This window comes from Tinamus guttatus, unplaced genomic scaffold (genome assembly GCF_059628265.1).
Source record: "Tinamus guttatus ecotype Peru unplaced genomic scaffold, ASM5962826v1 Tinamus_guttatus_pri_ptg000208l, whole genome shotgun sequence".
Classification (NCBI taxonomy): Eukaryota; Metazoa; Chordata; class Aves; order Tinamiformes; family Tinamidae; genus Tinamus; species Tinamus guttatus.
In genome coordinates this window covers 6,856,992-6,884,801 of record NW_028288742.1, presented here as the reverse complement: position 1 = coordinate 6,884,801, position 27,810 = coordinate 6,856,992, and the positions used below count along the sequence as shown (strand labels likewise).

At 42.8% G+C, this 27,810-nt stretch overlaps 1 protein-coding gene across 2 annotated transcripts; it reads right to left on the bottom strand.

The window, feature by feature from the left end:
- Window positions 1–27,163, bottom strand: CMTR1 (cap methyltransferase 1). 2 transcript variants are annotated; one of them, XM_088524225.1, is made up of 24 exons: window positions 27,140–27,163; window positions 25,706–25,840; window positions 20,743–20,885; window positions 18,423–18,581; window positions 16,973–17,065; window positions 16,207–16,278; window positions 15,476–15,570; window positions 15,299–15,371; window positions 14,897–15,095; window positions 12,821–12,939; window positions 12,470–12,566; window positions 11,125–11,257; window positions 10,341–10,520; window positions 9,876–9,932; window positions 8,902–8,959; window positions 8,104–8,172; window positions 7,798–7,929; window positions 7,260–7,382; window positions 6,477–6,568; window positions 5,864–5,932; window positions 4,469–4,516; window positions 3,725–3,837; window positions 3,024–3,132; window positions 1–1,228 (listed from the first exon to the last, which is right to left on the bottom strand). In XM_088524225.1, exons 2-24 carry the CDS (start codon window positions 25,833–25,835, stop codon window positions 1,096–1,098), a joined length of 2,496 nt encoding a protein of 831 aa, XP_088380351.1. In that variant the 5' UTR covers window positions 25,836–25,840; window positions 27,140–27,163; the 3' UTR covers window positions 1–1,095. The 2 variants fall into 2 exon arrangements, with proteins under 2 accessions (XP_088380351.1, XP_088380350.1); XM_088524224.1 differs by lacking the exon at window positions 27,140–27,163 and having other exon boundaries at window positions 25,706–25,898.
- Window positions 27,164–27,810: the final 647 nt, after the last annotated feature.

Sequence of the window (27,810 nt, the reverse complement as noted above, 5' to 3'; positions counted from 1 at the left end):
TGGCATTTAAAAAGAAAAGTCTAATATCTTTTCCAGTTGTCACACTCAGGCAATAGGATTTCTTCTGAATAACCAACATGGTCAAAGTCAGGATCTCACTTCATCAAAGCTCTGGGTCTTTGTTAAAGTCAGATGTTTCCATCATTTCTTCTAAAGAGCTCCAGCGTCACAAACTTTGTGTCTTCCCTCACTCTGCTTTCCTCCTGAAGAAATGCGTAACAGTACCAAGAACTGAGTCCCAAGAAAAAAATCAAAGCACCTTGGTCTCAGAAATACCACGAGGCATAGACATGTTCATAAACTAATACCAGTCTGGTGGCTCAGAGTCAGTCTTAGACCTGGAGAGGGGAAATCCTTGTCACAGCAGCTTCTAAAGATCTGAGAAAACCCTGGCGCTCAGCACATCAAAACCAGGTCAGGAACTCTCCTCTTACCACCTGGTTTGGCTTTTGTTCACCAGGATACCATCACAGAGGAATTGCCAGTGGTCAGCCTAGTGCCTTGACAGCACAAGTGCAGGAGACATCAGCAAGAATAAATACTCATGTCCCAAAGCTAGCATCCCTTAATGAGTTATACCCACTGTTGGGTAGCAAAGGCCCTTGACAAGGCCAAGGAGACAGACAGCTGCTAGGAACAACGTGGGGTTGCTTGAATGTGCTGTTCTCCATTCTGTCACCATCCTCTGCTCCTTCCCACACTGCCAAGGAAGCATGTGCCACCTCGAGAGAGTTCTGGCACACAGAGAGCTCCACAAACCTAGCTGAATGTTTGAACAGGGACAAGGAAAGCTGCCAGCTCCTTGGCCTTATGCATGCAGTAGGTCGGGACAAAAGGGCATTAGACCTTGGCTCCAGGAGTCTCCATGGGTACTCCTGCAGTAGGCACTACCTGGGCCATACACTTACATACACTGTCATCCCAGGCTGCAGCCTTGTCCTATGCTTCTGCATATCACCCCTGATTAGATCACCTCCAGGAAATCAGCTCTGGAGAAAACCAGAGATAGAAGTTATGGAATCTTCCCAGTCCAGCCAGTCCTGAAGAATCCAAGCGAGGCTCAGCACTCCCCTATGTGCCTCCTGAGTGCATGGATCAGGGGTAGTGTGCTTGGATGAAAGACAGGACATCATCCTTTGATAGCTTCTCTGGATCTTGCCTTTTCTGAGAGTCATGCACTTTGACACCTTCCCCCCACTCCCAGAGGAGACGGCTGTAATGGCAGACACTGTGGGCAGAGAAAAGAACAAGATTAGTATAAAAAAGGGAAGAGAATAGAAAAAACACACTTCTCAGCCCAGAGGTGCACTACAAAAACAGTTATCCTGGCAATGGGGAGTACACAGAAATAGTCTAAGGTGCACATTAGAAGGCCAGTACATTCATTCATCGGTCAACTGTACAGCATGTAAAGTGCAGACACTTCCAAGTTTAAGAGATTTCCATGGAAACAAACAAACGCCCTTCAAGATGGTCATTTCAGAATTTCCTGGAAGGAGACCAGTCACTGGAGAAAACTTACCTCCCCTGAAAGGTTTTCAAAGCATGAAACTCAGAGAATGTTGTTGCAGGTAAAGACCTTAATGAAGAAGTTGGTCTGAGAGCAGCAGAAAGCAGCAAATCTGATCACTTACCACTAACCTACTAGAGTCCAGTAATACCTGTCCTACCAAGCTTAGCAAATGACCAGAACTCCATGCTGCACAGAAGAGGCTGGCATCACCCCTTCTTGCCCCAGGGTGATCTAACCAAGCCACACTCAGCTGAGGAGACTTTGCTCCTGCCCCACCTCTCACCCCATACATCAAACACAGCCTTCCCTCAGGGCATCAACAGAGTCCCCACCAAAATGAAGACAGAGCTGCTAATTGCTGCTGACACAGCCAGCCTCTCGTTTGGTACAACTCCTGACACTTACTATTCACGCAGCTTATTTGGCGCTACTGTTCCAACAGAACAGTATTAGCACGGTGCAGAGCACAAGCCAATGGCCAATTGCACACACATTAGTGAGCACTAATGACAACACAACACAGCCCTTCTGGAGTCCCAGAAGCCTTCCAAACCCTCATCCATGCTGGTCTAACTTGCAAAAAGAGAAATGTTTATCTCACTGCTGAGGCAGCGAGAGATAAAAGCACCATGTGCCACTGTTTTTGCAGTTTCAAGTCTCTTCTATTTAGCTGTTTAAGGAAGTTTATGGATTCCTAACAGCACTGCTGTAAGTCAGACAAGGAGATTCAGAGTGGGACACATCTCCTTCACAGGCACAGTCAGGGTGGGAAGGAAAGGAGGGAAGATATTCAGACACCACATGAGGCAAGGTGTCCAGAACACCTCCACCCATGAGCTGTCAAACAGACTCAGAATTCGGTGTCCTTAGATGGCCTGGGCTTATCACACAACAGACTGGTTTCAGCAGCTACAATGTTCACGACTGTCTAATGACAATCCATTCCTGTCCTCTCCCAAGGAGAGGCTGCTACTGCTTTTCTCACTTTCTCATTAAACAAGTCCCAGCTGGCTATAACTTATTCCAGAGCCCAGCCTAAATGAATTGGGATTTGCTTTTAAATTAGCAAATTCCAAGCAAGCATCTTAAGATACTTTGCAGTTGCCGGACTCAGCTTCCATTTCGGTGCATGCAGGGAGGTTCAATAACTTGCTGCAGACAGGGAAATGAAAACAGAAATGGAAGATGTGAGAATCTGTGTTACTCAGTTATCAATCCACCACAAAACAGCAGTGCCCTTAAACTCCAAGAAGATTCCAGTTTCTGCAGCACACCCTGCTGGTGACCAAGCCGAGCTTGCACTACAAGTGACTACAAACAGCACAACCAGCCTGGATTCCCTTCCAAGTCCCCAAAAATAAGGTCTAGGGAAGCACCAATAGTCAGAACTTCTTGAGGATACTACCTAAAGATCTAAGCACTGGCCTGTTGCAGAGAACAAGGGCTGCATGAACCCTTGTGCAGTCCTTCCATAGTTTCAGCTCTGGCAAATAGTCAGGCTTGTACTCACTGAAAGGGTGCAATGGAATCAGAAGGGAGATCATATGTTGAACTCTTGGTTATCCTGTTGAAGAAGAACTTCCTCCTGGATTTTTTGCTGTACGCCATTGTCCAGGGATCTTGGGGAAAAAGTCACAGGAACAAGATGGAAAATGGAATGGGGGAAAGAGCACAACATAAACACGTATAGTGAGAGCAGGGAGGCATAATCTCTAGGAACATACTGTCATCCCTCCCTTACTCCTTTTCCTTTCCCTTCCCTCTGAAGAATCTGTTTTGCAAGCTGTTCTAAATTCACTGAGAAAATCCCCTACTCTCTGCATTTCAAAATGGGCATTTTAAGTAGCATATTTCTATGTCTATGTACTATTAATTTGGAAAATACCTTCTTGGTGAAACAATATGAACTCAAAAGAAATATCATCAGTCATGTAAACAAGAAGAACTGCTCACAGACTAAGTACTAATTAAACCACAACAGAAAAACTTATCTCACACACACACACAAAAAAAACCCCACCTAAATCTCATCCCAACTCAATCTACCCTCTTTTCAAATAGGTATAACCAATCTCCAACTACTCCCATTAACTTGCCTCCCATTACTCCCATTAATTTTTAACAGGTTAAGCAAGAACAACTCTGGTCTCTACTTTACACTTGAAGATATGGAGAAAAGGAAAATGAGAGCAGAAGACTCTCTCTTCCTACCATTCACAGTCCGTACAATGTAGAGTCCCGTGGGCACAAAGTACCGGTCATCTCGGCCCGTGTAGGATAGCCGGGGTATTCCCCCTGAACTCTTGATGATCTTCATCTCTAACCTGAGTGTTGAGAGAAGGCAACGACAGAAACTGCGTTTGGCAGCACCTCGTTTCTTCCTCCACTCTTCTCTTGCACACAAAATGCACCTGTACATCCTCTCTAGAGCACCACAGTGAAAACTGACAGCACTGCTCATGACAGGTCAAATTATTGCATCCATTATTGCTGGAGAATTCAGTCTCTTGCCTCAGCCCCACGCTAGAAAAACAGTCAGAAATCTCCATACAACCAGACGTCAAGTGATGGAATGAAGGATCTAGGATGATTTACCATACTTAAACCAAATGAGACTGCCATTTCAGGTATAAACTCAATCTTTCAAGCTGCTTGCATTCCTGTACACAAGCTCAAAAGAGTCTTTTGCATGTCAAGGGAAAAGGCAAAGGATCCCTGGTGACTAGAGCTAAAGAAAATGCTGCTTCTACTCCTGTTAAGCACACTGGTCTCATCTGTGCATTAGAATCCAGCAGAATGATTCTCTGCATAAACAGCACTCCAAAAACAGCAGCTATCAGCTGTGAGCTTCCCTCAGGGATCCACAAACATGTCCCTCCCATTCCTGTGCTGCCACACACAGTGGCTGATGTCTTCAGTACAACCAGAAGTGCCTCCCTTACGCTGGTCACTTACCTCACAAAAATTTTCTCCATCTCCTCCAATCTGTACACTTCCTTCACTCTGGAGGAGACAAAAGCATGATGAAGCATTGTTAAAAAATCTGAAACGCCCTCTTTTCTCACCCAGATACTGCAAACAGCCAAATAATACATTTTGTACAGCACAAAGTGCTCAAGCTTGACTAAGATTCACCTTCTTATGCCCCAATGCCTTGTTTCTCCTGGCTTGAAAAAAAAAAATGACACCTACACACTCACAGGATTGCTGTAAGCAGTATATAAATGTCCTCACTGCTAAAGTAGTCGTGTATTTTTACCTCAGCCTAAGTATACAGAAGAACAGTGAAATCACTTCTGCTTTCTCACAAGGTAAATCCACCAAGACCAGCCCCAGACAGAAGATACAGTTCTCGCTTTGGCATGCTGGCCTCAGAGTAGAACTAAAAAGTCTAATTTTTGCTGTGATTATCCTCAGGGACACCTAAAATTATTAGTAACTCTGAGGTAAATGCACTTTATTTGTTTTAATCATGAGATTATACCGTAAGTTGGAATCATAATTCTATGACTGTGTCAATCTGCTTTTATTTTTATTGCTCTGAGACACAAAAATAATGAGAAAATCTCAAGAGCACTGCCTCTGACCACACACACCAACCACCCATTTCCCACACACACCTATGAGCACCAGGCTTCCAAGGCATATTTTGAACACCACGAGAGCAGCAAGAGGCCCCTTCTTTAACCCATTTCTGCAGCCCTCTTTTTCAATTCCCCTTTAGCCCTCCCCACTCTTCACTCTAAGTGGTGTGACTGTACTGAGTTTGAGATCCTACTCGTGACCTATAATTAAGTCATTAAGCAGAGGTTTCACTTTCCCTCCACTCCAGCTTATCTCACTGTATCATGGCATTTCTACTTAGGCTGATAGCTTTCTCAGAGAAAAACTATTTTGTACGCACTATCTATCTGACATCCACCACAGCGATGCTCCAGCATGGCAAAATTAATAAGATGGAAAGTCAGAAGGCAACCACAGCTGAAGCCTCTGTCAGGAACCTTCCTGGGATTATAACCAAAGCCTTCTCCTCATATTAAGCCTATGGAGATTGCAAGCAGTGGTGAGCACTTCATTCCTCTACTAACAACAATTAAGCTAACTGGGGGTTAGGGCTACCATAGCATTTATATAGATCTATTGATATGAGCACCAGCCACTGCAATGACTGCCTAATATCTGAAAAGAGAGGTCAACTCCTAGTTCTCAAATATCTTAAAGGTCTTTAGCATCCTCCCAGTAAAGAAGCTGAAATTCTGTTATGAAGTCCAACACCTTCAGCATTTCATCTTCATCCTTGAACACCAGGCTGAGACCAAAGCAGCCCAGGCTGAGGGAAGAGTTACTCACCGAATGGGGTTCATATCTGGCCGGCTAGGTTTAGAAACAGCTTTGACAAACTTCTCAGCAAGCTGGATCCTAAATCAAAACAGAAAGATAATCCTGCCATTTATCTAGACCTTTGCATAACAGGTAGGCAATGGATCCAGCAAAACAATTGATAAGAATTATTGCATAACATCATTATAGTTGGAAAAGATCTTCAAGATCATTGAGTCCAACCCTAGGACAACATCTTACACACAGACAGACTGACTCCACCAGGCACTAAAAGGATATTGAAGGACCTTTCTCACTCTGCCCTCCCAGTTCAGTGCCCAGTGAAAACAGCTACTATTCAGTAAAAAATAAGTTTCTGTAGCTCCTTCACACACCCATGTGTTGCTGAACACATCCATGCACCAGAAGAAAAGCGGGATGGGCAGAGCCACTAAGTCACTGAGGAAGGAAATAGAGGGGCTACTCCCTTCTCAGCCAAACACCAAATATGTTCATTCCTAGGATGATCATTTGACCCAGACTGCCCAGTTCAACCCAGGCCTCAGGAAACTAAACTTGCCCTAATACATGCAGAAGGTGCTGAAGCTCCACAAGAAAAAAGGGTTCTTCAGAGCCTACATACCTCTGGTTGAAGTGCTGATTTCGAACATCGTTGCCATTCAGCACCAAGACATCCAGGATGTGTATGGCACTGATTTTTCGCTGAGCTTTCCCCTAGGAGGGCAACACAGAGACTTAACTGCTCAGACTGTTTGTTGCTATTTCAGCTTTGTTTTGTAGTCTGTATTTTCGTCAGCAGATCATTCTCTTCTAGCAAGAAAACACCTCTACAAATATCAGAAGAACAGCAAATTCCCCACAGTCTGTGCTTCAGTAATGTGCCATCCTTCAAGAACCACTGTAGTTCATCTACACAGTTCCGGCCCAGTTCCCAGGGACAGAAAGGCAGCAGGGCCACAATTACCTGAAAGTGCCATCACTAACTCTCATCAGCTACCACGATGCAAACTTAAGTGCGGTGCAGCATTCTCTGCAGGGGCAGAGGACAGTAAACACCCTGGTAGCAATGCTGTATGCTCCAGGGTCTTTTCCTAAAGTTCGTAATCACTAGCTAGCAGTTACGCACCCAAAAAGTCACTGAACACATTAACTCTTGGTGACAATGCCATCCCCTGCTGCACTTGGGACAAAATCAAGTCATCTCCAAAGGGGGTTCAAAATTATGTTAAATGATCATCTTCATAGAAACACAAAAAGAAGGGAACTTAATCTAAAGTAGTTTCTTACAAATCATGCACAGAAAGTGAGGCACATTCATGGACAGAATATTTAGTCTGCAGTACCCTACAGAAAATGACTGAAACAAATTTTCATGCCCTAGGCAAAACAGAGAATAAATTCTCACCTCTCCTTTCAGTTCATGAACAATCTCCACAGAGAGAAGGGTATCTCGTGGCAGTTCAGTTTTCAAGTCCAGCTTTGTCCAGCGATTTGACTGGCGACCATCCCAGGTGTAGATCTGTGATTTCTGTGTGTGCAGAAGGCAGAGTTGTATTCAGCCAGGCCTGATGGGAAACTGGAGAAGACAGCTCCAAATTTAAAATTAAATTTAGAGCAGAATTTTCTTGTTCTAGGCTGTCAGAAGTAGTTTCTTCGTGGGAAATTTTAATGAAGAACCTTAATCTCTACAGCAAAGGAATAAAACCCTGATTCTCATCTGTCAGTGACTTTTCATAGCCTGAACTAGAAAGAGAGAATTTTTAAAAGGACGGTGAAGAATTAGACACTAGTGAGCATATTGCTTTCCCTGTAGGCTGGGATTAGAAAAACAGAGTTAATTAGTGTGAAAAGCAGTGATGGTATGAATCTGCAAGGCAGAGTAATAGCACTGAAATGAAATAGAAAACTCCCTGCTGAAAAGTCTGACTGTTCTCAGGACTTACCCCTAGCCCCAAGAGGAACTTCTGTTCACTTCCAGACACCATACACCGGTAATCTAACACTTGGCGGATCTTTTCCAGTGTACTGGAAGTAAGAGGAGTTGGTTTGTAACTGAAGATATCAATGTCTGTGCCCTGAAGAGCAGAATATGGGAGAGGCAGGTTAGACACAGTCCATTAACAAGTAGGTAAATGGAATTTCTACATAAACTGACAACACCAGTCTAGCTTCTTCATCTCTCAGTTCTTCAAGGGAAAAGGCCTATTTGTATGAAAAGGTTCAGAACAAGTTCCTGGGTAAGGTCTCACCTGAATCAGCTCAAAGAACTTGGACTTGGGATCTGAAGATGAAGGAGCAACACGGGCCTGATCAGGAATCTAGAAAAAAAAATCCAAAGGATAGATAGTAAGTTTTACATGTGCAAACCTTTCTGGTTTCACAAGGCAATAGTGGCCTCAGTAATGTCCTATGCCCCCTACAACTCCTGCTGTCAGCGCTCTGGGTGTTGGAGGGCTCTCAAGGCAAAGGAAAGGCCTAACACATACTGCAAACCTTATATAGTTAAACTATGTCACAGGAAACAACAGACACAGGCAATTTCCAAAAGATTCAAGTTAAATATTTTATTCCATGTGTTTCACACGCTATGGGGAAAAAAAAGAAAACATGTTCTAACTGAAACAGCATCTCTCCACAGTAATGAAATACTGTTTAACTGGAGACATAAAATTAGCCATAGCTGTATGATCTCACTGCAGCCAAAAGCCCAGGAATGAAAAGCTGCAGACCCACAAAGCCACTAGCTCCCGAGTTCACCGTGTGTACGATGAGAAGCCTTCTGATTGTTCTGTTGTTCTGCAATTAGGATGTTTCATTTAAGCCACTGACAAAACCTACAAGCAACACGGACTTTACTTATTTGAACAGCTTCAAGTGATCTCCCAAATTTTCCAGAGGACGGTCTTAAAGACATCAAGCCCCTATCTAGGGATTCCTGTCTGTACTCCAGCTCCTTCCTTATTTCCCCATAGCATCTTCACAACTTCCCTTCGCAACAGCACCCCAGAGGACACACTCACAACTTCCCTGCTTAGCAGCCTACTTACCCCCCATAGCTGGAGACACTCCTTTCGAATTTCAGCCTGCCGTGGCTCAATCAGCGTCCTTGAGAGAAAGCCAGCACACAGTTAGAATGGTGACATCCCTTTGGTCCTGCAGTGTTAACACAGCACAGCCCTACCTGCCCTACCCGCTCTGCATCTTTAGAGTGTGTGGCTTGGCTAGACACACGCAGTGTTCCCCAACAGGTTACATTCAAAAGACGGTGTCCTCATCCCTACCAAGTCTAATTTTATTTGATGGTTTATTACCATTTAGTGGCCACCCTTCTATGCCAGGAATGCACTACGGAAACAACAATGTTTTCACAGAGTGATGTATTAGTATGAAATTACTTTAATCTTCAAGAGCTTGGAAGTTGCTACATAAGCCTCTTTACAAAGAACAATGAAGGCTGAAGGCCTCACACAGAATGGTCTCAGTGTTAGGATTAACGCTTAGATGGCTCCCAGCTCATTCAATTTTCTACTAAAGATTCTCTCTGAATGATATCTGAACAGTAAGTCATGCTAGAGAAAAGCCTACATTTTGCAATGACTTAAGTAACTCCGGGTACATAACTTAGATACTTCAATTTGCCCCCGGAAAATGAAGAACTATGAAACACACTTAATTTAAATGGTTACACTAGAATTGAGAACACCACTCAGGAGTTGCTTTTCTGCACAGATTTCTGCAAAGGAGGCCCACTTATGGTAACTGGAAAGCATGCAGTTCACACAACCCTTCTCAACACAGATGGTATCAGACCACCAACTTTCAAGATCCGTTCAATTACCCACATATTTAAGGGAGCAACTCAGAAACAAACTGTTCTACTTAAAGCCACTATTAATTTTCCTGACTCCACATGCCAAGTCAAGTACCTTCTCAAATCAAAAAACACACAGTAAAGGACAAAGCAATTCATTTATAGTAGGTTAAGGTCAACCCTCATCCAAATCCAGGGGAATATACTCACGTGTCTTGAACAAAAGCACGGATTTTGGCTAGTGCCTTGATCTGGATTTTGCAGTGGCTGAAAGACAGGACAATTTTCAGTCAGCAAACAAGCTAATAACACTGCCAGGATTGTTTTAATATTCAAAACAAGGAATAGTGCTGGGTCACCAAAAAGTCTGGCTGATCCTCAAAGCAGTACTGGATCACCATAGTCAAATTAAAGTGATGGAAGTCCATACTAATGAACTAGGCAATAGCCTCCTTTCCATTCTGCACAAGAGGACAGCATTCAGAGGCCAATCAGTCACTAAAATATGAGGCATTTCTCATTGCTGAGGAACAGGCTCTGCTCTGCCAAGCCATTTAGGGAGCAAAACCAGGGCCATCTACCAGCAATCAAACACCCGTAAGAGCATAAGCATCACAAGTGAGAGCCAAGTTGGCTGACCCACTAGAGCCAGTGGCCCTACTTGCCCACACTCACTTTTCATTAGAGTGAACAATGTAATTATAGAAATCCTGGTCGCCTTTGAGCACGTTCACCGGGACGACAAGGTTTACATCCACGTCCGAGTTGCGCAGCTGATTGAGTCTGTTGTTCACCATGAAGAGGTAGTCCCGCACATCATCAACCCCTTGCTTTAGTCCTTTGCATACCACGTACCTGAGGAACAAGCCCAAAAGAACATATGGGTTCAGTCCTGCTACACAGCCAACTTTCATGTCACACTCATGACTGTTAGGGCAGCTTTGTTCTTCCAGATCTCAGGATTTTTTTTTGCCCCGGGCTCCTCCAGTAAGAGGCAGCCTCATCTATCACAAATCTTTATACAATATTTTCTACTGTCTGAAAAGACTGGAAAACACAATGCTATTTGAAAACTCAGATTGTCCTAAAATAGTAAATCAAGCAGCAAACGAAACTGGGGCAGATGGTTGGGGGAGAGGTACAATAACATATGCTTTAACTTCATTCAAACCTTAGTTCTTTTACGAAAGCAATTTGTTACATATTTAGGTTCATTGCTTTTATCCCAGAAGGACATGAGCAGAGTCAGGAAAAATCACGATAATTTGGTGAATAGATTCTTTACCTTACCAACCACTATCACTTGCTAAGCATCTAAAATGCTTCCTCCTCCAAGACAGCTGCCATATAAGTGAGTTAACAGAGTTTCTCCTAAATTTACCCAAATCCATCTATCACTCCATAAAAAAATGAATAAATAAGGGTTTCTTTAGTAATCCCTCATGTTCTACAGTCTCACCTCTCTGAGTTAGCAGGACGGCTTGTCACAGGTTTAAAGATGCAAATTCGCTCAAAGCAGCAGTACAGCAGATAAACAAGCCCCACACTGAATGGGGTAAACAGGTCAAAAGTTTTGCAGACAAAATGTCCTCCTGGAGAAAAGAGAGAAAGCACATCAGCACCAACAGATTATGAGATAACAGGGACAAACCGAGCACCTCTGTAACTTTCTCTCCCCCAGAAACAGGAAAAAAAAAAAAGAAAAAAAAAGGTTTTGTACAATTAAACAGTATCTAAAACACTCTCATAAGGTGAATCAGTGAGGCTGCATGAACAGTCTTCTCCAAATTTCTGCAAAGAGAAAAGTAGTTTCCTGACCAGGATCCAATCAGTCTTCTTGTAGTCTCAAGAAGAATTCCTTCATGCACCCTGTAGAGACCAAATTTCACAGTAAGGCACAGCAGGACGCTATGCAAAAACCCTGACAACAGAGCTCTGATCTGTCCAATGAGAAGCTTCAGGATGGAGGGGGGGAAAAAAGAAAAAAAAACACATTTTTTATCTAAACAAAATAACTTGTCACCTAGAGAGAAGGCATCTATGCCCTTTGCCTACAAACAAGGCTCATAGTTTCCCTAAGGAAAAAAGAGGGCTGTGCCTACCCAGAGAAAGGATTGAAGGTTGCTCCTTCAACCATATCAACTTTGAAATGCTGCTGCTAAACAGATCACTGCTTCAGATGCTTCTGAGTACAGCACAAAGTAAACAATTACTCGTTTAAATTTTTTTCTTCATCAGTTCTTGTGCCTCGGTGCCAAATACTAACTAAATTCGGCCTTCAAAAGAGGAGCCATGAAAACTAGATGCAACTGTTGTGTCCATCATTTGGCAGCAAAAGAGGTACAACTTGGACAACCCAAGACATTTTTTTCAGAACACAGAGATGATAAATTGAAGGCATAAAAGCCACAAGTTAAAAGAAAGAATGAATTGCATGAACGCTGTTGCCTGTTCCAACCAGCCTGCTGAAATATTCAGGAAACAGATGGTTTAGCTGAAACCATAAAGCTCAAATTTACTGTCCACTCACTGTACCAGTGCCCTTAATCCAAGACAACTACAAAATATAACACCACAAAAGAGCTTTAAACTAACGCATTTTACCTCATGTTTGTAATTAAAAGACACATATATAATCTTATGTTTTATTTTTTCTAACCTTTGTGATAGCCATCTCAGGATGAATGGGACTTACTATGTTCTTGACAACTCACCCTCACAGCAGAGGGGACATTATGGCAAGTTGATATAATTCTGAAGTATCCATCCACAAGAACTACTTATGCTTTACAGACAAAACCTACCTGTTCGGACAACAGACAGCGCTGTAAGGAACTGACAAAGCATAAGCTGTTTGCTTAGGATTTCTTGCAGATTCTCCTGGCCTTCCACAGAGAAGCCCTGCAAGGCACATAGGATGTGATTAGCATCTCAACAAAGCTGTTCCTCAAGCAAAGGATTCTGTAAAATTGCATCATGGAACAATGACAATTCCTACTTCTTCAGATAGAAAGCACTGCCACCAGGAATTACAATGGCAAGCATTGATAAATCTCACTCCATAAGTATGGACCAATGGTAAATCACACACGATACACAGATAGAGAAATATCAGTTTGGGTCATTAGTGCAAGAAGAAAAAGAAAGGGACCAACCCCATCAGCCATTAAGAAATGCACTCCCTTCCGATCAGTATTGTCCAAAACAAAATTCCGGAAAGCAGAGATGTTCTCTGAGCGGGTGATGTCTCCATCTCCATCAATCCCTTCTTCTCCTAAGAGGGAAAGAGGACGTGTTTACCAACATGTTTGCAGACAAAAGACCAATACATACAGGTGGTCTATTTACAGGTATTTACATACAGAGCTAAACAAAGCCATATAATAACCATGCTCAAAATGTGTTGTACGTGAGCCTTGGCCAAACTATAAATCATTCACTGCCCCTCTGAGATGGGATCTGACTCCATTACAACATAACCCTGTCTCATCCAAGTAGGAATGACACATAGTTGTATCTACTAAAAATGTAAGAATTAATCTCATTGCACAGTTCCCTTGTGAATAGTACATTTTACAGGCAAGGTAAAATGATCTTCATTGTGCATTGGTAATCTTCTATTAGGAATTAGCATCATTCCAAACTAATGTAATTATCTATTTCCAAACACAGTGTAATCTGCAATTAAAAAAAAAGCATCAAAAAAAACAAAAATAAAACAACATTGTCCCCAGGCAAACTAGATTATAATGTGAGTAGAGAAAGAAGAAAAAAGTAGGGTTTGCCCATAAAAGGAATATTTCAGTTTTCTGATATATCTCTAAAATCAGATGTACTAAAATGCTCCAGGTTGGCTTTTTCAGAAATTAGTCTAAGTTTTGTTCTAGAGCTCAATAATTCTGACTTTTGAGAAGTCAGAACCTCTAGCTGGTATGACCCCTATAAATCTTCTACATCGGGAGCTTCTAATAACTGAACGATTGGATGACTAAAAAGCAGCAGAGACCAGGAAGTACGATAGTGCTTTTAAAACTAAATTCTCATAAATTACCCTGTCATTAAGTAAAGTCAACCCAAAATTTGTTGCCATTCATCACAGCAGAAATATTAAGGCAGTCTGCTTCCTTCCCATTGCTGGAAGAAAGTTTGTATGTGTCTTAACTAGACTTTATAACATAGGAGACAGAGGATGGGAATCAAGAAAATTCATCAAAGTCATTGGGCTGTTCGTTTCTGCAGGTATCTCCTGTCTCCTTAAGAGCACTAGTATACATGCTGCAACGATTAGAACAATGTGTTTATCTGCCTCACTGCACCTGCCATGAGCTTTCTCTTTAATTGATCTAATCCTCAAATGCTAACCCTTCTCTAAGAGTTTACAACCAGGTGTCAGAAGTGGCAGTAAGCAAGAGTCACAGTGGTGGGGAAAAATAAAAGCATGACTAAGTGGAAAAGCAAGCTGGCTATCACCTTCTCTGCAAGATAGCCACACTTGACTTCTCTTTGCACACTCTGAAAGAAAAAGCAGGAAGATCAGCAATCTGTGTACTTCCCTTCCTGCAGACAGGCTGCACAGACAGAGGGCTCAAGTGTATCAGCAAGTTTTGCTTATCACCCACAAGATGAGAGTAAATTGTCTGTTTACATGTACTTAGTCCATCACAAATGCAAGGCAAAATATATCAGTTTAAACCTCTCTACATTAAAAAGTACCTTAAGCCTGAGATTCAGTCTTGGCTTCCAGGCTAAATCTGATTTATACAAATGCAATCTGATTTACTACAAATCCAGAATGAAAGCAGAGCTAGTCATGCCTGATACAGAAGCAGACTGCCAGTCAGGCAAGGAAGGTTTCTATTTCTGGCTCTGCTAACAGGTCTTTAGGCAAGTCACCTCACCCACTCTGCTTCAGGCCAACAGCAGTAAAGTGAGAACAATATCAGCAGGCAACCTTAAAGCACACTTTAATTTTCAAATAAGCACTCAAATACAAAACATTACACTGGAACACACTCCCGAGGAGGACTGGAAATAACTGTGGAAACATGACAGTTTGCAAAACCACCAGTCTCAAGCCCTTCCTCAGACAACAGCCTCCTCCTATCCCACAGTGGTTTCCAGGAACAGACTTCTCTTAGATCCTCACACTGGGATCAAAACCAGCCCCACTCCTGATACAGCGGTTGCAGCACAAGCGGAAAGATGAGGTAACTCACGTGTGTGCTACGTACCATAGTAAGGTTCAAAGAGCTCACTGGAGGCAGAATAGAAATCCTCTAGTTTGAAGTCGTTTGGTCCTTTCAAGGTCATGCCAAATCCTTTGGCGTGCCACTTCCGCCTCCACAGGACGTACTCAGAGAAGCCCCCAGGACCAGCACACACGTCAGCAAAGTAAAGCAGCTCTGCGTCTCGCTCCTTTATCAAGGGCCTCTGCAAAAGGAAACCGAGCACATTCTACTGACCCAGTAACAGCTCACATTGGTCAAACCAGATATACCATCAACTGCACCACCTAGACTGTCTCTTTTAAGCACCTGCTTTCTCAGCTAATGTACTATGGACTGTCCTCTCTCTCCATCTTCCCCATTCTCGGAGACAGCACTACTGTCTGAAAGTTAAACAGAAGGCCTCACCCCATGGAAGTCCTTAGGATTTGTAAACATGTAGTCAAAGACATGGTCCATATTTGCCATCTTCATTGCAGCTCTGTGAACACACAAAAAGGGACCTATTAGGTTTCAATCTTGGTTCCCAAGGACAAAAGTAGGCAAAAATAGGAAGGGGGCTACACAACCACAACCCCTGCAAACCTGTTCAGGAAGAAGACTCCACGGATCATCTCATAAGGGTTAGACCTCGTCCGGGCTCGACGCATTTCTTCTCCATCCAGCTCATCAAATACACTCTGCACAAACAGAAATAAAACTGAGCCAGACTTGCTACAAGGTTGAAGGACAGCTAGGCATGACCATTTCCTATCCTCACATTTCTCTCTTCCTGGACATCTAACTCTGTACTGCATTTGGTCTGCACAACACAATTACTTAATCAGTCACGTAGTATCTAGCAATTCTAAGCCACAGTATTTCTCAATGGAATTCAGCAACACTGAATTCTGTATTAACGGCTCCACAACCTGATAGCCTGGTTAGCCACCTAAGAAGCAGTCACAACCCAAGAGTCTTCTCAGACACGTGCACACCCACACTCTGCCTTTCCACTGCACTTCACAACGGCATGATCAAATCTAGAAGGGGAGATGGAACACACAAGAAAGGAAAGGGAGTTTAATTCCTTAGCTCATTCAAGTCTTCAGACTTCCACCTGAGGTGGCTAAAAAAGGGAGAACACTGGTTTCATTCACCTCTTTGAATGCCAAGATGCAAAGGACATAACAGAACAATTAGGATTCGAGGCCATACTGGTGGCATAGAGGTGAGGATGTCCCGGCACCTACTGACCACATTACTCAATCTCCTCCAATCATCCATTTCACTTGCTTCTCTAAAGTCTAAACTCCTCTCCAGGGAAGGGAACTCACCTTGCACTGCAGCACATTACGTAAAAGCTCTTCACCACAGAACTCAGTTTCATCTTCAATCACCATCTTCCTCTGGAGAAGGATGAGAACACACAGACAGCAGTCAGCACACACGGGATCAGTCACTTCAGAATGCAACATGCAACAGTGATGGTGAAGCCTGCCAAGCACAAACTGGGCCAAATTAGCAAACAGGCAGCCAGCAGGCTCAGGAACTATTCCCCTCTACTCAGCATCTTGAGACCATATCCATGTGGGTATCACATCCAGTTTAGGATCCCCCAGTACAAGACAGAGAGATTGAGATACTGGAGTGAGTACAGCAAAAGAGCCACCAAGATGCTTAGAGGGCAGATCTTGTTGTCTACTACCTAGTGGTAGGAAATAGAGAATATAGAGAAGATTAATCTAGACTCTTCTCAGAGGTACAGAGTAATAGGACAAAAAGCAACGGACAAAAGCTACAACATAAAATAAACTATATAGGCTTTTTTTTTTCTTTTTGCCAAGTTAGTAGTCAAACACTGAAACAGATGCTCACATAGGCTGAGATCTTCCCATCTTTGGGGATACACAAAACTCATTCAAACAATGCCCTGAAGAACCTGATCCAGTTGGACCTGCTTTAAGCAGGAGGTTGCACTAGTAACCTCCAGATGTTCACTCTAGACTAAATTATTCTATAATTCTTTGACAAGAAAACCATTCCAGGACAAGTGCTCATGCATCTTCTTAGGCTGCTAAGTACTGATATCTAGAAAGTTACCTTCCCCACAGTCATCCATTCCTTCAGCTCCTGGGCATCAGGGATTTCTGTGGTGCATCCTGCACACCAGTCTACCTCCTCATAGGCACTGGGCTGCAAGCACAAGACATGAGAAAGGTCAGAGAATATATATATTTTTTTTAATAAAATGTAACAACTAAATGTTCCTAAAAAGCTTGCCACTCTGCCCTACTATAACAGGCTTACACGATGATTTCTGGGCCAACCAGAAACCCTAGCTTGTAGGATTTCCCAGCTACTCCTAGCTTGTAACGTCATTCCTTTGGGGAAGAAACAAACTTTCTTTGATCAGAGCCCTACAAATAATCAGGGTACACTTTAAAGTTAATGCCTTAAGGTATGTTTTAGAGATATTGCAAAGAAGATAGTTAAGGGTGGGGGGGGCGGAACAAAACAAAACAAAACACCAACACACACATCTTGAGGATGCTTTACACATCCTTTCTCCCTAGTTCTTTTTGAAAGACTCTCATAACACAGCTAGCTCAAGCTTCAACCAACTTTTGTTCAGTCTTGACAAGGAATTGTTTCTGTAGTAAAGATTAAAGTGACTCCTCACAGAAGGGTGCTAATAATCACTTGCCTTTCCCTTAATTGTATTTATTAAAGCTATTATAACAGCACATAAAACTTAATTGTGCTACTAATTGTGCACTTAATTGTGCTTAACTGAGCTACAGAAACACATTGGACAATGAGTCCTGACCCAAAGAGCCTGCAGAAGAGTTCTCAAACTCCTGGCTTTCAAGAAATAACAGCAGAGGTTATTTGTAACTGCTGAAAATAAAACAAAAAGTGGTAAAATATATATCATACTTCATGTGATGAGCATTATTGTCCTTGGCTTACAAGACTTCATTGCTTACTCTCCAGAGAACCAAATCCCTAGGATTCAGTTTTGGTTTTGTTTGTTTTTAACATAACACATACCAGCTACTTCACACCAAACAATATCAAAGCTGGACTTTTTGATGACACTCATTGCTATTTCCCAGTTTTCCTCCCTGTTGAAGAGCTTGACAAGATGCAGGAATACAGGGGCTATTAAGCACAACCTGAAAATATACTTAAAAAAACCAAATAAACAAAACACCCACTTACAGATGCACAGAAAACCACTGACAAACAAAAAAAATGGTAAATATAAAGCAGCTTGATAGCAATCTTCAATTATATCCACTCCTACAAATAGAGGAACAAACTGTACAGATCACAGGAACAATCTTCAGACCAAGCTTGCACTAGAACATGAATACCTGTGACCAAAACCAAGTTTTGATGTGCTTTTCTGGAACAGAATGAGACCTGGATCTACCCAGCATAGCCATTTGACAACAGCCAGTTTTATCAGAAAATGGTAAAAAACATTCCCCCCAGGTGAAGCCTGAAAACATCAACAGAAAACTGATTCAAAACAGGACATACTCACCTCTGGTTCATCCTGCCAGTCAATATTCAGCTCCCCATCAAACCCTTTGAGGGTCAGTCCAAAGCCTCTCCTTCCTTTCTGATTGGAGGCCTCAACGATATCCTTTCTGCCTTGGCCATATTTTCCCAGGCCTTCTCCTTCACGGAAGCCCATCTTGGCCTATAAGGAAAGCAAAGGATGAGACAAAGGGACATGAATTTATGCACTGCTGGAGTCAAAGATTAGCAAGGAAAATGATGCATCACACTGAAGTGACTTGAAGGCATTGAACACTGTTAATCTCAACTGTGGCTTTCAAAACTTGGAATCAAGTTCACTTCACTGAGGCAGGAGGGAAAGAACGAGATCCAGAAAACGATGCTTGAAAAGATAAAGACATTACAAAAAGTTCAGTAATGCAGAAACAGAGGCTGCTCAAAAGAAAAAGCAGTGACGAGCCAGGAGGCCACTGAACACCAAGTTCAGTGAGTGTGGATGGCTCATAAACCAAAAGATACTAGCACAAGGGGAAAAAAAATCATATTGCAATGATATTTTTTGCTGTGAAAATGCAGTCACATATGTACAGACACACCTGCAAGCACCAGTTAAAACTGCACCTAAAACTCAGAGAAGGGTTGAAAGACTGATATAGAAAAGCAGTGCTATCTTCATTAACCTCTTCTTTTAAAGGCTTTTAACATGAGCATAACGTAACATAAAAGCAACATGAACGTGAACAGAGTCAATTCCACCTCTTCCAGTATACATCCACAAGACCGTAACTAAATAAAAGACCTAAAAAAGTGTCACTTCAAAGAATAAATTACTTTATATGTTGCTTTCTGTAAAGCATCAATTACATTATTTATTTCTGGTCTATATGAGAAGGGATGAAAAAATATGACTCAGGCTTTATACAAAGGTACATGGTGTTCCACCACTGCCTTTGTTATCTGGGTCTGAATTTTCTGCGTTATCATACCTTGAAATAGGTACATCAGGTGTGACAGCCACTCAGCCTGTTGCACACTAACTTTCTCAGAAGAGAATTCTGAATATCTTTTACTTACCTAATGCTATTCAGCAAATCAGAACAATCTTTATATCCAAGTCTATAAAGCTATACAAACAAAAGCCTTCTTAGTTCAGCCATGCAGAGTGCCCAGAACAGAGGTGACTGAGCACAGAGGAGCACCTTAGCAATTAGCAAAGTGGCATCTGGAACCTGCTGAGTTTTAAATTCATCAACAGCTGAAAAGTTCCTGTTTTGTAAAGGTAGGATCCTGCTCAAAGGTAGGATCCTGCAACAGTTAAACTCTTTTATCACTCAGTTCCCGTAAACAGTTATACAAAGAGTAACACATCTAAGTGGAAATCTGGCCATTAAAGGACATACCACATTGCCTCAAACCAGGAATCTTCCCAGATCAGCAAGTGCTTTGCGAGAGCACCTGGGAGCCAAGCATCACACTTACATCCTAATAGCCACAGTATAGTTAATTTGCCAAGTCTTCCATATGATGTAGGACTACCTGTGCATATGTAAGCTGAGCTTCACACGACACCAGATACCCCGGTTAATCCTGTTTTGCTTTGGAAAAAATTTTTGTCCTCACACTTTTTGTTTCAACATACTTGATTCAGTCATATTGATCCTCAAAAGCACAGACAAGGGCAAACAAGGGTATGGTGCTATAAAAGGTTAAATTATTAAATACCAACCTAAAATTACCAAATTTAGATTTGGTATTAAATACCAAATCTAAAATTACCACAAAGCCAAGCACATAGTTACTACACTGGAGGCTTCTAAGATCTCCTTCAAAAAACAACCCCACTTGGAAAAAACATTACAAGCTTCACAAGTCAGAACTTCATTAACAATTTTACAGCAGGACAAAACACAAGCAGAACTACAGCTCCTCAAGTTAACAGCTGCATTTAAACCAAACTCCAAGATTAGTGGAAAGAGGAGTCTCCTGAAATTCTAGAGGCCTAGGGCTAGCAGGAATAAGTTTCTGTGCAGAAGGCATGTGCAGTGAAAGGCCGACTTGGATTTGAATGGAAATACAATTACGAGCACAGAGGTCTTCCTGGTGAGAAGGAAAGGTTAAATTCATTGCAGTTTCAGGCTTGTAATTAACAAGGTATAAATCATCACTGATTTGCCTTGCTGCAGCCAGAACTGCTAATGAAAGACATTAAGGGCATGAAAAGTTCAGCAGCAAACTTAGGGAAAAATCTCCTAAAAGAGACTTTTTTTTTTCTCTCTTCACTTTTCTCTCATTTACTCATGTGCTCTCATGTAATAGTGTCATACAAAATTATTTTGACCTACCATGAGCTTCTGGGAGACACTGTTATACATAGAGTAGCGGGATGAAGTACCCTCCACGAGGGAATCTTGCTTGAACTCATTGCTGAAGACTGGTCTTTTCTCATCGCTCTCACTGTCAGACCCACTGCTGCTACTGGAAGACTCTGCAAACAAAAGAGTGGGAGAAGTGAATATAAAAATAAAAAGAAAAATGGAAGGAAGGCATCTTGGTAACAACATCAAGAACTGTAAAGTGTGACTTATTTACTCTACTGAATGGTTAACACTGCTTTGTCTCAGAGATGTGTCCTAATTCTTTCAGCCAGTAACAAGCACTTTGGACATCAGAGTTTCAAACACTCCAACAGGCTGGCAAACACCATTACAACAGCAGCAAATGTCACAACACAATCATCGTGGCACATTACAGTTTGCCTCACATTTCAAATGATCCCACGCAGCTGAGAAAGTCCACAAAAATGCCCTCCTGAGCATAATAAAAATTGCTGATGCCTTGTTAAGTCATACCAGATTCTCCTAATTTCCCTACCCATCTACAGAAGTGAGCATATTCCCTCACTTAACTACAAATTCACATCATACAACATAGACATGCACCAAATGACCAATACTGCAGAAGGAAGAGAAGACTGAGGTCCTTTCAGTCCCCATAATAAACTTCACTTTGACTCAATTACCCGCTTCAGTACTGTGATCCACAAGTTCTCTATGGAAAATGAGACAGTTTTTCACCTTCAAAGATGTTTACCGATGCATTTTAATCCCAGGGAAAGGTAAGGTTAAAAAACAGCAGTTTTGCACAAGCATTACTTGCCCATAAGTCTTTCAAGCAAAGGTATAACCTACAAATAGCGTAAAAGGACAAAGACTAGAACAAAGAATCTCATTAATCTTGTGGATCTACCAGTACATTAAGTTGGTGTTTCCCAAACACATCCAGCTATCCCCAATATCCCTTTTGGCAAGCTACATATTTTGACAAACTCTTAACTGAAAACAGTCACATGGAGCTGCTATAGACCACTAATGATCTCAGGGCCACAGTTTAGAAATAGTAAGTAAATAACACACTTCTTTGCTGTACTTTGCTACATTCTAGAACAAAACCATGCTATTAATATTTTTCCAAGTCACTCCAAAAGACCTAACCAAAACAGCTTCTGGTTTCTTCTATCACAACAGCAGGTCAGCATGCATGTTACTCTTTACCCTGCATGTGTCCTGCATAGGACTGTAGCTTCAAGCAGCACAAGTGCCTTACCCAGCTAGATTCTCCTGATACACCCAGGCGTGATATCTTCGGTAACAGAAAGAAAGCAGAATAAAGCACAAATTCTGGCAAGCATGGAGTAGCAAATCCCTCCAAAAGAATGTTCTACTAGAGTAGGAAGACTGTTACAGAATTAAATTAGAATGGAGTAATGACCACCAGCCCTTCTGTCACAGAGGACTTGGAAAGTCTCTATCCCTTCCCCGAGAAAAACCACCATGCCTGATGCATGTTGAGCAGCCTGAGGAATCATAAGGGATTCCCACGTGGTGATAAGAGATACCTGGAAAAAAGCATGCAAGGTTATTCAAAAACAAGAGTCTAAATAATAATAATAATAAACTTTTCAATGAAACTCATAACAACAACACTCCCAACCTAATGCTATTGCTTTTCTGAGAATAGCTTGGTGCATGCCTTCCTCCAACCAGCTGGTCAAAACTATCCAGGCCACTGCAACTGCATTAAGGATATTTGCACCAGATTATTACATATGCTCACTGCCCTGGTGCAGAGCAAGTTGCACACTTTGGTTTGTCAAGATCTAATCACACATATAGCAGGGTGCTGAAATAGTGTAAAGTCCAATCCCTGCAGGTCCTCTATGCCTACATTAGTTTGTTCAGTATAACCATCTCTTTTAGCAGCAGTTTACCTTGCCCCTACAGAATCCATCTTTAAGGAAATGAAGCAAAAGAGAAAGTAATGAAGCAGAAGAAACCCACTCCAACTACCGATTACCCGAATCAGAAAGCTCCAGCCTAGAAAGGGGCTATGGGCCCCAGCTGCTCCTCGCAAGAGTGAAGCTCCCTGACTGCATCCTTGCAGGCACAGCGCTCTATGGCCTTACCTCCTGCATGTGCTCTAGGAAGTATCCACCCAAATAAAATGCTCCTCTATATCCAAATAAAATGATGCAGAGGCGCTTTTAGAGTATTTTCTACTCCCTAGACTACCCATGCTGATGGCACGTTTCAGTTGATCACAAAGAGCTATATAAGCCCGTGACGTTACTTAAAATTTGCTTTAGACAATACAAAGAAATTCTTCTGAGCAGGGAGCACTGTTAGCATGCTCCTCTCTTAAAAAAAAAAAAAAAAAAACTCTTACACAGAGCAAAGAAGTACAAAAAGAGCTTGTAATTTACAGTCAGTTACAGTGCCCCAGTAAAATGAATGTGATATTAAAGAAAGCAATCTAAAAATCCAAGACTTTTTTTTTTTAACTGTAGTCTGATTCAAATAAAACCAAAGGCAAATGTTGTAAACAGTGCAGAATGAAATTATTTGGTCAGATCTACAGATGAAATAGCTATTATTGTAAAAAATAATATGAAAACCAAAAAAAAAAGGGGCACTTTTTTTTTTTTCCTCTTTGCCACAAAATAAAACTAAGGAAGAAAAAAAATGTTTGATAAAGTCCCTTACAAGTCATAACAAACAATGAGGTAACGAGAGTGCAATTAACTAGACTGATATGATCACCCTCCTAAGATCACTAATTAATTGAGGAATTGGACTTGGACAAGGTTAAGTGACAACCAAAACTGCATCACATGTGGTTCTTGTAGAAAATCAGCTAAAGTTTTACTGCTGAGAATTCAGGAAGTTACTGTGGATTTTCACTGAAGATAGTTTCCTCACGTGGACTAATGAAGTAATTACTTACGGATTTGGGATAAAGAGACTATTTCCAGAGAAAAAGATATAATACTTCAGTGAAAGAAAAGTCGCAATATTTTTTTCATCAGAGTAATAGCTTTCAGGCTATCTTCTTGCTTTGAATATCAAACATCAGTCAAGTAGAAAAATAAAGGCATATATAATAGATTTTACAGAAGACAAACTAGTATACTATTTTTTGACAGCTACAGACAAAGGGTAACTTACTCAAGCAGGTTAAATACCAATTTACTTTAAAAATTTTGAGGGAGACGTTAGTCAAGTCAATGGTCCAATCCAGGAAGAAATGTAATCTAACGCCCAGCACACACTCAAAATAGGTTTGATTGAAGTCAAAAGCAAGTAACAGTCTGAGTGAGGGTTGTACCCCTGCCCAGCTCTACCGTGGGATCTAGACAAGGAAAACCTAGGCCTCTATGAACTGTACAATCACCCCAGCTGCTCTACAGTTGTGAGACGCCCAAACCCATTTGCTCTGGGCTGGATGCAACTGGGAAATCAGCTGTTAATCATTTGACTCACAGCCTGCTTCATACCAGTATGAAGGGACTTCCCTACACCCCACTGAGTCCTTCCCCTTTTCTTGGCATCTACAAAGGAGGAGATGATTTTCTTCCCTGAAACTTGTCTAGCACCACAGCAGTCACTAATCTCACAGTGCCAAGCAGTCCATACAGACTACCAGAGCATCCTTCTACTACAAGCTCAGCCACGTTCTGCAACATACCTTCACCTCGAGTGTCCCCTGTTTGATGAGCATTAGAAATCATCCAGTGCTACTAGGAGAGATTGAACTATACACGTTTCCTTGGGACACTGCTAAGAGAAATCTTCTGCAGAGTACGTTTTTATTTTGTTTATCATTTAAGAAAGAAAAAGGAAAAACTGCTTAAAAGTACGAAGAGACACAATCACCAGCAAAGGAGGACTAAGCATATTTTTTAATTCCAGGAAAAAACATGTTAAAAAAAGGGGGAAAACAAGTATTTGTTTGATTTTTTTAGCCCAACCCTGAGTGCACACAGCATGCCCTAACAACTCTCACACCCTAAACTTCTAACTTCCCCATTCAGCTCCAGTCTTGCCCCAAAAAAAGCACAGCAGACCCCTCTCTGTCACTGCATCTACTACCAGCTCAACTGCCCCACGCATCGTCCATACCCATCCTGCTCCCATTTTCCCAAGATCCTGGTCCTAGAACCCATCTCACTAATACTTTATTACCAGGGGAAATCCCAAGAGTCAGAAGTAACAGACATGAGTGTGAGGCAGCATGAGGTGCCATACTGGGAGTGCTTATAGTGCCCTACAAGAGGGATAGCAATTGTGTAGGGCACTCTTCCTATGCCTGGTATACTCCAAGGCCTGGTGACAAAGCACACTTACCTTGAGAAAAGCACAAAACTGACAGAATTGATTCTAAACCATTTTTAGTTTGTGAAATCAAACTCCTGTGAGCACCCAACTCTTACAGAAAAGTTACACTGAATTAGCAAAAGATAGTGTTACAACCTAAGAATCCAAATCAACCCTTCTTTTCATACACAATTCAGTTTGTCCTATTTGCAAAAGCTAGAATAATATTTCTGAATTGTTCTTAACAAGGGAGATCATGATGTTTCGTTACTGCACATAACTACTCAAGAATAAAAGTTTCCAAAACAGAAAAATCCACTGAGACGATAAGATCAACGCTTCTAATATATAATCAGAATCTTTACAGATATTAGGCTGTGGTTTTGGTCATCTATTCCCAAGTTTTACTTTCTATGTCTGAATTCATAAAACTGCCAGACTGAAGTGTCTGCGCAACACTTTAGAAGGGGAAAAAAAAGGTTTGAAAAAAAATGAAAGCTTCAAAATTTCAAATTTATTAACAAAAATAATGCGTTTTTTCTCCCAAACAGAAAGAATGCGCCAGGAGTTCATGGCCATTAATTGGGGTTTATGTTCAACCCCTAACGATTATTTAGATCCCCTGCAGTGATACACATACTACCTCCAACCTTACCTTGAGTCATATGATTGCTAAATTGAGTTTCATCATCTGACGTAGAACTGAGGGTTAATCCCAAGTCTTCTATCCTCTTCTTCTGCTTCTTTTGCGGGCTGCCAAACTCTGGCTCTGCCCTTCGCTTCATTTTTACTGAAAAGGAGGGGAAAAAAGTACACTTGGTAAGCATTAAGCAAGTTAAATTTCGCCAGCTTGCTGAACAGTAAGGTACAAATCTCATACCAGCAGCACTGTGGCATACATAATTTTATGGACTATTCAGTGATATAGGTCTCAACTTAAGTTTCCTTTAGGTAGACACATTGGGTTCTTTAGAAATCACCTACTCCACAGCTGATCTAACTAAACAGGAAACTATACAGGGGCTTCCCTAATGCCAATAGCTTGAATTCAGGATCACTTCTACAACCCACTCACCACTAAACACTAGCAGCTGGCAAGAACCAACGTTCCAGCACTTGCAAAAGTTAGCTCTACCACAGTCAGTTATTATTACTGAATCAAGGCTCACTTCCTTCAAACATACCTGAAAAAAGGTGCAAAATCAATCTAATGGGGAACACATAGGGCAGAATCAATTTCTGACAAAAGGATTACAAGAATTCTGACCTTGCTCATGCAAACAGTAATTATAAAATATGCTTTTCTACATTAATTCTACAGTAGAACTTTATCAAACACAAAGACACAAGGTTCTTGGGTTTATTTTTATTTGATATTTTCTATTTGTTTGCTTGTTTCTACCATCTGACATCATTGGCAAGGCATCAAATTTCTGGATGTGCCAGATAAATTGCCTAACTCAGGCAAAGGAGTAACACTCAAGGCCAACTTAATGGGACCTATGTGAAAGAGCAAGAAACAGGAGAATAAGTGAAAATAAAATAACATCGATCATTGAAGGACCAGCTAAATTTCTTTGCTATTAGTGACAAGTGATTAAAAAAAAAAAGTTAACATTTACTACGGTACATGGGAATGAGGGACTAGGAAAAGTGTGCCGAGTTCCTAATTCTGGCCCTGCCACCCGAATTGTCCCCACGGCCTCACGGAGCTCCATCCTAGGCAGCTCCTCCACGGTGACTGACAGGTAACGGCCGCCGCCTCGCGCGTTCTCGCTCTCTTGCACACGCAGACCGTTCGTGTCACGGCCAGGGCGGGAAGAAGGCCCCGTAGCCGCAGGGTGCTCAGAGCAGACCGCAGCCTCACCTCCTCTCGGCCGCCGCCCGGCCTGCCACGGACTCCCCGTTCCCGCTCCCAGCCGTGCCCGTTTCCGCGCGGAGGTAACGGGACGCGCGGCGGCCCCTGCGCGGGCTCAGCCAGGCCCGGGGGGCAGGTCCCAGCTCGCGCCCCGGGCCCCGCACCGACCCGCGGCCGCTCCGGGGGCAGCGGAGCCTCCCTCCTTCCCCCCGCGCCTGACGCGGCACTCACGGAGGGAACGGGCCGCGTCCCCGCGGCGGCGGCAGCGGCGGGGGAGGGGAGGGCCGCGCGGCGCCGCCCGCACTTTCGTTTCCCCGCTCGGAGCCGCCCCTGCCGCGGGGCCGCCCCCGGCGCGCGCCACTGACGCAACCGCCGCCGCGCGCGGCCGCCCCGCCGGCGCGCCCGGGCAGGCCGGAAGCGGGCCCGGAAGTAGCCGCGGCTGCCGCCGCCGCCGAAGGCCCCGGTCGCCGGGCAACGCGCGAGGGGTCGCGCGGCGGGAGGGGCCGCGGCGGCCCCGGGCCGAGCGCGAGGCGGGAGCCGCCGGGCGCTGCAGGGTGAGGACGAGACGGAGGATCTTCGGGAACAGGCTCCAAGTGGTGGTAGGAGGCTCTTGCGGGGGAGAGTTAAACTTAAATATGGTTCTGTGATACCGGCAGATACAGGATCTGCAAAGTTAAACGGTGGCTGTGGCCACGGCTCACCCGGCAATAAGCCACTACACAGAATCATTATGGTTGGAAAAGACCTCCAGGCTTCTCATGTCCAACCCTAAAGGTACAGGCGAAGAAAAAGCAGTTGTCAGGCCTCCCTCAGGCTCACCAGCACCTGCGGCAGGCCTGCACAAAGTCAACATCTCAGCCTGATGCTCCCATTCCTGCCATGAATTTCTTTCCCACATATTC

Bases quoted from the DNA above. Each gene is read 5' to 3' on its own strand.
- CMTR1 (XM_088524224.1), bottom strand. From the start codon at position 25,877: ATGCTTACCAAGTGTACTTTTTTCCCCTCCTTTTCAGTAAAAATGAAG. The intron at 8,173-8,901 runs GTAAGTAGGCTG...TTTTTTTTCTAG, and splicing joins AGTGTCTCCAGCTATGGGGG to ATTCCTGATCAGGCCCGTGT. The intron at 3,838-4,468 runs GTAAGTGACCAG...CTCAACACTCAG, and splicing joins ATGGAGAAAATTTTTGTGAG to GTTAGAGATGAAGATCATCA.